At 45.3% G+C, this 10,211-nt stretch overlaps 1 protein-coding gene across 1 annotated transcript; it reads right to left on the bottom strand.

Annotated features, from left to right (window-relative positions):
- On the bottom strand, positions 1 to 9,873 carry inpp5ja (inositol polyphosphate-5-phosphatase Ja). Its single transcript, XM_021591104.3, has 13 exons — positions 9,145 to 9,873; positions 6,981 to 7,583; positions 6,381 to 6,488; positions 6,088 to 6,196; positions 5,689 to 5,805; positions 5,032 to 5,207; positions 4,460 to 4,571; positions 4,061 to 4,170; positions 3,734 to 3,944; positions 3,392 to 3,529; positions 1,553 to 1,618; positions 1,303 to 1,407; positions 1 to 1,190 (listed from the first exon to the last, which is right to left on the bottom strand). The coding sequence occupies exons 2-13, from the start codon at positions 7,577 to 7,579 to the stop codon at positions 720 to 722; spliced, it is 2,322 nt and encodes a 773-aa protein (XP_021446779.2). The 5' UTR covers positions 7,580 to 7,583; positions 9,145 to 9,873; the 3' UTR covers positions 1 to 719.
- Positions 9,874 to 10,211: the final 338 nt, after the last annotated feature.

The following is a 10,211-nucleotide window of genomic DNA, read 5'->3' as shown; positions in this document are numbered from 1 at the left end:
TTTTTCTCAGGATTATCATTTTATTTTCCTCACACAACCAATATGTCCACAACCAAAACAAACCACTAAATCATTAGAATCCTTATCACTCTGAAAATAAGACAGGAATGTTTTTTTCTCTCAAACATGTACAATTCTACACACATATACACAAGATGGGGAGATTCAGAAACAAACCGGTTGGAGTGGTTTAATATCAGTTGGCGCTTAGGGGCATGGAAAGATGGATATCATACCACACCAAGTGATCCGGCCCATATGGGTAGGGCATATAGACATCCTTTAAACTTACCATAACAACAGCAGTACTGTACATTGCAGATTTACTCTTGCTTTGGCTTTACATTTATTGTGTACATAGAGTATTGATATGAGTCTGCAAAAGCACTTCTTGGGGTAAGACTTAGACTGTTATTGATTTGGACTAGCTCCTGACTCCAAAGTACACACAGTGTATGTATGGGATGAAGTCACTGATAAGTAGATTAAGAAACAGAGACAACTGGTTCACTACCATGTGGAATGTTGCAAACTACAAGTCATACAATGCACTGCTTTTATGAGCGCAGTGACAGTGTGGGGTCAGATCAGCATCAGAATAATGGACCATATCAGCCCTAGATTCTATCATCATATAGTCTTTACTGGCCTCATTTCAACAGTCTTATCTTAATGTCTGTGCACATTCATGACCCCACAGAGATTGTTGCTTGGGCTTCTCATAAACTTGTCTCTCCAGTCTTGCCTGGTGACCTGCCCCCTGTCGGGGTGACCTGAGTTGGCCTGTGTTCCCCCAGGATGGCAGCAATCAGAGCCTCTGGGGCTGAGACCCCGCCCCCGGGTGACACAGGGCTGCGGGGCGTGAGTGGGCTGATGGGCGATGGCAGTGTGTCCTGGGGGGAGACCAGGCGCTCCTTCTTAGCTGCAGAGCAGGGCGAGCGGCTGCTTGGTAGGCCCTCTAGGGGACGAGGGTGCAAGCTGAGGCCCTGCAGGGAGGGCATGGGGGTGTTGGAGTGAGCAGGACTGCGGCTGCGGCGGTGACGATGGTGGTGTTTGCTTTTTCCAGGGCTTGGGCTGCGGGAGCTAGCAGGGGCCAGCAGGACCAGTGTGCTGTCATCCTCCGAGCTGACGTCAGAACTGTCTGAGCGGAATACTGGTGGGGCTGTCGGGCTGCGCACAGGAACATGGATCTATGGGAGATGGAGGGTTGTTGAAGAGAGTAGAGGAAAGGGTGGGAAGCAATTGCTTTATTCTCTGTTCATTGAACAACACAGGAAGGAAAACTGCAGGAAGGGTCCTGACCTGAAAGGGCAATGTCACTCCGATAATAGTATTCATGTTGTTGCTATAGAAACCCAAAATGTATTCCCCTGCATCCCTGGGTAAATCCTCCTCTGTAAATGTCACCTGAGAAGAGAAAAGGAAAAAGAGAGCGAAGAACAAAATAGAGAAAATGGAAAGATAGCAAGTGAGTGTGTGTGTGTAATGTTATTATCTCAATGGATCTCTGAGGTTGGTTGTGAGAGTATGTTTGTCAGGCTTTGTATCATACCTGTGACCCATGATCTGCCTTGGCCCACACATATGCTACATAGTCCTTGTGATGTTTGAACCCAACCTGTGAAGAAAAACCACAGATATCAATTAAGCCCATATTGACAAAGTGGAAACATGTTTTTAGAAATGTTAGAAATGTATTGAAACTGAAATACACAAATATCTAATTTCCATAAGTATTCACACCCCTGAGTCAATAATTTGTAGAAGCACCTTTGACAGCGATTACAGCTGGGAGTCTTTCTGTATAAGTCTTTAAGAGCTTTCCACATCTGGATTGTGCAACATTTGGCCATTATTATTTTCAAAATGTTTCAAGCTCTGTCAAATTGGTTGTTGTTCATTGCTTGACAACTGTTTTCAGGTCTTAGATTTTCAAGTAGATTTAAGTCAAAACTGTAACTCAGCCACTCAGGAACATTCACAGTCTTCTTGGTAAGCAACTCCAGTGTAGATTTGGCCTGTTTTAGGTTACTGTCCTGCTGAAAGGTGAATTCATCTCCCAGTGTCTGGTGGAGGGCAGACTGAACAAGGTTTTTGCCTGTGATTAGCAACTTTACGTTTCTTTTTTATCCTGAAAAACTCCCCAGTCCTTAACTATTACAAGCATACCCATACCATGATACAGTTACCACTATGCTTGAAAATATGGAGAGTGGTACTCAGTAATGTGTTGTATTGGATTTGCCCCAAACATAACACCTTGCATTCAGGACAAAAAGTTAATTGCTTTGCCAAATGGATGCATGTTTTCTAATATTTTTATTTTGAACAGGTTTCCTTCTTTTAACCCTGTCATTTAGGTTAATATTGTGGAGTAACTACAATGTTGTTGACCCATCCTCAGTTTTCTCCTCTCCCAGCCATTAAACTCTGGAACTGTTTTAAAGTCACCATTGGCCTTATGGTGAAATCCATGAGCGGTTTCCTTCCTCTCCGACAACTGAGTTAGGAAGGACGCCTGCATCTTCGTAGTGACTGGGTGTATTGACACACCATCCAAAGTATAATTAATAACTTCACCATGCTCAAAGGAATATTCAATGTCTGCTTTTAATTTTTTTTTACTCAACTACCAATAGTTGCCCTTCTTTACGAGGCATTGGAAAATCTCCATGGTCTTTGTGGTTGAATCTGTGTTCGAAATTCACTGTTTGACTTAGGGACCTTACATATAATTGTATGTGTGGGGTACAGAGATTGTATGTGTGGGGTACAGAGATGAGGTAGATAAAAAAAAAAAGTAAAAATATTATTGCACACAGAGTACTCATGTGAGTCCATGCAACTTATTATGTGACTTGTTCAGCACCTTTTTACTCCTGAATTTATTTAGGCTCACTATAACAAAGGCGTTGAATACTTATTTGGCACAAAAAAAATCTGTCATTCTGCCCCTGAGCAAAGCAGTTAACCCACTGTTCCTCGGGTGCCGAAGACGTGGATATCGGTTAAGGCAGCCCACCCGCACCTCTCTGATTCAGAGGGGTTGGGTTAAACTCGGAAGACACATTTCAGTTGAAGGCATTCAGTTGTACAACTGACTAGGTATCCCCTTTCTCTTTCCCTTACTGACTCAAGACATTTCAGCTTTTCATTTTTTAAATTAATTTATAAAAATGTCTAAAAACACAATTCCATTTTGGCATTTTGGGGTATATTGTGGAAGCCAGTGATAAAAAAAATCTACATTTTATCAACCAAAGAATTCAGGCTATAACAACATTTTTTGAAAAAGTAAAGGGGTGTGAATACTTTCTGAAGGCACTGTACTGTAGGTATGTGTGAGAGCAAATATGAACTCTCACTGGTTTAAAGTTGAAGTCACAGTTACCTTGTATATTGCCACCCAGTCCCATGAGCTGCGCTGGAAGTTGGACCTCACAGTGAATCTGACTGTAGCATCAGAAACCTTAGTCCACTCCTTCTCATACTCTAACGTTACAAGAGGAAGGTCCACTTTGAATGGGAACTGGGGGAGAAAGTATGATAGTGAAAACAGACACAGAGACAGATGGAAAGGAAGATCATTTCTGAGGCTGATTCTAACGATATGAGGTCATACTAGTGTTATAATGTGTCAGTAACTGTGAAGGTTTTCACGATATCTGGATAAACATCAAACAGTGTGACTGCTGGGGTGAGAGTTTAGGGGTCACAGGGAGGTTGGACTTACATGTAATGAGAATACAGCAGAGACCGGTTTGTGGTCACTGCAGGTGTAGCCCATGTGACTGCGGTAGGAGTGTTGCACCACCTTGGTTGCCCCACCCAGCCACGAGGTTAGGCCACGCTGCAGAGCGGCATTGTGGGTAGGAACAGGGGAGCCCGTACAACGCAGACGCCACAAGATACGGTCTGTCCATGCTGGCTTTCGCTTCTTACTGCTGTGAGAGGTACAGAGAGAGAGATAATAGTGTGAACTAGAGGTCAGTGAATCAGTTAATGGAGGGAGCATCACATCAATTACAAACCGTGTATTTCTCTACACAGAATCACATACCTGGTGTCGTATGTGTGTGTCCCCACATCAAACTTATATGTGGGGGGGAATTTGAGAGGGCCTTCCAAGAAGCCATCTAAGATGGACTCACTGTTTTTAGCTATGTTGAGCTGCAAAACAAATGAGGGAGATAAAGAGAAATGAGAGAGAGATGGAAATAGAGAGAGAAAGGTAGAGAGAGAGAGAAAAATATATATATACCAATGAATCATCAAAGTAGCTTGTTTGACTTGATGTAGTCACTGAGTGAATAAATATTATTGGGCGTAGGTTAATTTTTGTGGTGCTATAGCTCCCTCTGTTGGTAATGAATCAACGAAGATCAATGAAGATAATCATGACTTCCAGAAAATTCCACTTTTTTTAATGTCAAATAAGTAGATTCTACAGCTTTCTCACCTGGTCTCGCTCCCACAGCAAAGGGAGCTTATTGCTGTCAATGGCACTCTTCACCACATGAATGTCATAGTTCTCGATGCGGAAGTTAAGATCCCCAAACCAGAACACCACGCTGGGAGAAGAACAAATAACCATTTCATCGACCACTCCATGAGCCAACGACTGATCATCAGACCACATAATTAGGAGTATTTCGTGACCATATGACCAAGGAAAAACTCCCAAAGGTCAAATAAGGGGTCTTATATTTGTTATGTTTCACACATGTACATGTGTGGTGAAATGGAATTGTGTTTTTTACATATCCCAACTACCTCAGAGAGTGGAGTCACGGCATGGTATCAGCCATTATTGACAGCAACCCGGGAGAAATGAGGGTTGAGTGCCTTTATCAAGGACAGAGCGACAGTTTTGTTTTACTTATTCGGTTCAGGGATTCGAACTAGCAAACTTTCGGTTACTGGCCCAAGGATCTAATCACTAGGCTACCTGCCGCCCGGTGGACAGGTGGGAAAAACTCGTGGCCCTACACATACTGTTTACATCAACCCTCCCCCATCCAAATGACCCACTCGTGGTCCAGCACACCCGAGGCGGTCGCGCCATCAAACTGCTGTTGCTGCAGGATGCTCTCAAAGTCCTCCATGCGCTGCTCCAGGTTCCGCATGTGAGCCGGCAGGTGACAGTTCAGGAAACACACCGGGTGGCCGAACATCGTCATCCTCGCACTTACACCCCCTTTATTACCCTGGGGGCGGGGAAGAGAGTGATAGAGAGAGAGTGTGAAAATGTCACACACATTGATGGATTAAACATGGATGCTCTCCAGGTCTCTGTAATCAAACATCCACTGTGATAAGCATGAAAGGACAGATGGCATGGTATCAGAGAACCAGACAGCCTGACAGTCCTACTGCACTGACCTCAGAGAAAAGGAGACTGCACCAGCAGCCAGTAGTCATGCTGACATCAACATGCACAGGAAGGTCACACACACACACACACACACACACACACACACACACACACACACACACACACACACACACACACACACACACACACACACACACACACACTCTCTCTCTCTCTCTCTCTCTCTCTCTCTCCTTGGCATATTGACATATTTTTATGCAATCTAAAAACTATTTGTGCACAAGGGTTTCTGGACTGTGCATTTACTGACAAGCTCCTGTTTTAGAGCAGGGGTTGCCATGGGTGACACTCACCCAGTAGCCCCCGAGGCCTGTGCGTGTTTTCTCTGTCTGCACCCCCCTCAGGAATGGAAGATGGCAGAATTTAGAGAACACCAGCAACAGAACCCCCTGCATACGCTGGGACGCCACCTATAGTGATTAAGGAGGATGAGAAGAGAAGGGTAGAGAGAGACAGAGAGAGAGAGAGAGAGAGAGAGAGAGAGAGAGAGATAAAGAGACAGAGCAAGAGAGAGATAAAGAGTGAGATAGAGAGATAAAGAGAGAGGAGAAAGAAGAAATAATCTTACATTAAGAAGACAAACCATTAGATAAGATGTTTGACATTATACTCTGTCTGTCACGACTGTCGTGAGTAACTGTCCCTATAGAGATTGAGACAGTGACATCATAGCGCGCTAACTCCTTACTGACCAGCACATATCCAAAGCGACTGAGTGTGTCCATGCAGAGCTCACTCCACTGGTCGTGGAAGAGAGCGTCCTTCAGCCGCTTGTTGATCATAGAATTCATTTCCTGAAGCCTGAGTGGGGAGGAAGAGAGGAAGAACAACTCATAACTCAGTGGGAACAGAAGAGCAATGAGAAAATGTTTGGATGGATAGATGAGGTAGTAGAGGAGAGATCAGAACAGTGATAGAGATATGATGGAGGAGAGACATTCAAGGCTGTCTCCCTGGCACCGTTGTGATTGGAGCAGAAGCTCACCCAATGATAAACATGTCTGTACTCCCATCGCCAGCATGCGGCCCAAACAGAGATGTGACGTCATCAGGGGGAACAGCAGAGCCCACATTCCATGTGACAATGTGCACCCTATTAGAGGACAACACAGGTGGGCATGCACATCCTACATTATCACTAGTTATGCAAACACATACATTACTTTCCCGTTACAGTGATTTGCAATCATAACTGTGTAGTCACAATGTAATTATTATGTAATAATGTATAGCTCAATGTTAAGTGTTGAACCCATACTGTACAGTGACCAGTGGGGGTTCTGGGACCTCTGTCAAGGAAATGTACAGCCTGCATCCATTCTGTCCACTTCAGACAGCTCTTACTGAGATGTATGACATTTGATTCATGTGACACACTGGCTCAAATCAACCCATCATGCTGCAAATGGCTTCAATCACTGAGGCTGAGTTCTGCCTAGCTGGTCTGCCAAGAAAGAGAAAACTATCTCCATGGAGACAACATGTTACTATATTTAGTTAGGGAGTAGAAACTTTAGAACAAATGTCATACAGTGGGCATGCTACTAAAATAGTACTTGGCATCATCAGTCGTGATCTGTCTCACCTGAAACCGTGATCCATTTCTCCTTCAATCTGTGGCTGATTCTCCATAGCGCCCAGAGGGGAGCTGGTCCTCTGGGACTGTGGACTGGAGCCTGGTTTGGGGCTGAGGCTGGATGGTGGGGTGAGGCAGGGCTGAGGCAGGTGAGGCTGGGGGATGAGGTAAGGCTGGCCGGTGTAAGGCTGAGTGCTGTGAGGACTCTGAGGGCTGTGGGACAACAGGGAAGACTCTGTAGGGGACTGGGACAGGGAGATGGAGCTGTGTGGTCCAGGAATGCGGTTTGGAATAGAGGCCTTATCCTTCATATCAGCCTCTGAATCTCTGGAGGAATTTAGTGCAGTAGGTCTGGGACGGCTGAAATAGACTGGAACTGCAGGACTGGACCCAGGTTGTACATGCTCCAGCCTCACCTGGTCTGGCATCTGACGTACACCTGAGGCCAGTCCTGGGAGTTTCCCAGACCCCCCTGTGGGACTGGGGATAGAGGTGTCCTGAGCTGTTGGTCGCCGGGGTAGAGCAGGTGCTGGAAAAGTATTCCTCCCAGGTTGTCCAGAAGGTCTGGCTGGATCTGTGCTGCTTTGTTTATGCTGCATTTGATCCATCAACCTGGTTAGTAACCACAAATCATGGTGAAGGGATGGGAGAGCGATTGTGAGATAAAGAGAGGAATATGCAGTCTGCTGGGCTGGGTGTGTAATAGAGGAGGCTGGTGAGACAAGCTATAGAAGGACAGGTTCATTGTAATGGCTGAAAATGAATCAATGGAATGGTACCAAACACATCCAACACATGGAAACAGCGTGTTTAACTCTGTTCCATTGAATCCATTCCAGCCATTACAATGAGCCTGTCCTCCTATAGCTCCTCCCACCAGTCTCCTCTGTTGTGTAACTGATACCAATGTAGAATGAGAAGATGAGTGACCTGTGTTTGTTTGTCCTTCACAACCCCCTCCCTCGTCCTCCCTCTGGTCACAGACCATCTCTCCATCTATCACAGAGCCCTGTGGCCCGACAAGAGGGGGGATTGGCATGGAGCCAGAAGCGGGTGGGGGGAGCTGGCTCACATTGAGTACCTGTCCACCTCCTGCCCCCTAGTCCTCAGACACCACTGCTAACATCATCACCATACTAAACCACAGGCAAGCTGGTGGGTACCATCTTTCTCCCCCATCCTGGTCTACTTCCCTGTTGCTTAGCAACATATTTCAGTCCCCCAACCCCCTTTCTACCCCATTCCCTCCTTGTGTCTTCCCTTTCAACTACTGTATGTTTTGGAGATGGAGGGGGGAAGATTGGCTTTCTGTGCATGAAACCAATATATCATGCTCCTCTACCTCAGGTAGAACTAGCTAGGTCTCTCTCTAATACACTCTAACACACACTCTTTCTGTGGCAGCGAGAGTGTGTGCTTAGAGATGCAACACTAACCCACTGCAGCAGCAGATATAGAGGGACACAGCGCACAACACAAATGTCAACAGATGAGCCATATAGTGGTCTACATAGTCCCCCTCTCTATGAGAAGTAGCCTATAGGCCAGTGGCAGGTGTGACAGCTCACTTACCAACCACATTGTTTGTCCTCTAACCTACAGAAGAAGAAAAAATACCCTCCTCAGGGCCGGCTCCAGGCAAAAATTGTTTTGTTTTGTCAGTCACTGACAGTCACAACCAAATCTCACTTAGGGCCCCCAAAATACTAGAGCTGGCCCTGACCCCCTTAATTTATTGATGACATTCAGAGTGGCTCTGAAAATTGAAGGGCACATGTGACCACTTGCTTGTGCAAGGGTAGCCTAAACAGAATAGATTGTGGTTGTGGTCATTGAAGGTGTGTCAATACATCAATATATTGGAAAGTGAAAAGCCACCACAAATGTTGTTGATAATGGCTATTTCAGCAGAGGTGGAGTCAAATAGGTGGATTAAGAGTGTAATGGCCTGGGGATTCTATTCTACCCATCTGTCACACATCAAAGTTTATAACAGATCTATAACATCACTTAATACAGCTCTCCTCAGCCATGCACCTCTCTGCTGGGGCACACTGACATCATAGAATATAAAAAACAAGAATGTATGATCATCAATCAACATACAATAATAATCACATAGCCAGTAGACAGATGCCTGCTGTATGGTTGCGCACACAGACAAATACATTACCTTTTATCTAAAAGGTGTACAAGGAATCGGTCTCAACCTGGCGCAAGGCAGGGCATGGTAAAATAGACTTATCCAATTGAATCGGTCCCGGATACGGACAGAAACATCTACGCTTTCTTTCAATCCTCAAAAAGACAGGACTTCACGGTATACGGTTTTCTTCGACGCGTCTGAAATATATACTACGCCTCGGGGAATGACAAATAGATACCGTGGAGAGACAAGTACATACCGTGGAGAATGACAGCAGTCAGTGACGGTTGCGCGAGCTGTCAAAGGTAATAAACCTGGCGCCGGTCCCGGTACGCGAGTTTAGTGGCATAAAACGTGAAAAGACCTAGTAACCTAGTGCCTTATTTCCAGTAAACGTATCCTTGAGATGTGTGTTTAGCTCATTTAAATAAATTGGCTACTAGAAGAGCATCTGTACGCGTGATGCAGACTGCCCAGTTAACGGGACAGCTGCCTGCGTCTCGATCCTGCTTACCTGCTGCCTGACCGGTGCAACTGTTTTCCTAGAGAGGAACCCACATCACTCACACAGCGCCCTGATAATATCTGATTGAGAATAGAGTCAGAGTGAGACCGTAATAAATGCACCCAAGAAATCACAACCTCCAAATTCAGCAGGCGTTGTGACTAGATTTCTATAAATGAACTGCGCAGAATGAAAATGTCAGGCTGGTAGGCTATCTTAACGTGCACAGCCGTGTAGCCTATAGCCTAGCTGTTATTCTACAGGACACTGCGCAAGAGCGTCCGGAGTTGGGGCCCCGCGTGACCACTATGCTTGAGCGCATTTAAATGATGTTATCTCTGCTGTCAGAGTTATCTTACGTGTGAAATTATTGCTTTAACCGTTATGCGAACTATGATTGTCCGTTGAAAGCGTAAAATGTAGTGAAAGATGCCCGCACCTGCTGTCTCTAAGTCTAAGTCTAAGTCTAAGGTGCTGACCTGTTGCACCCTGGACAACCACTGTGATTATTATTATTATTGTCTATGAACGTTTGAACAGCTTGGCCATGTACTGTTATAATCTCCACCAGCACAGCCAGAAGAGGACT

This window comes from Oncorhynchus mykiss, chromosome 29 (assembly GCF_057628025.1).
Source record: "Oncorhynchus mykiss isolate SJ-2025 chromosome 29, ASM5762802v1, whole genome shotgun sequence".
Lineage (NCBI taxonomy): Eukaryota > Metazoa > Chordata > Actinopteri > Salmoniformes > Salmonidae > Oncorhynchus > Oncorhynchus mykiss.
This window is presented reverse-complemented; position numbering and strand designations above follow the sequence as displayed.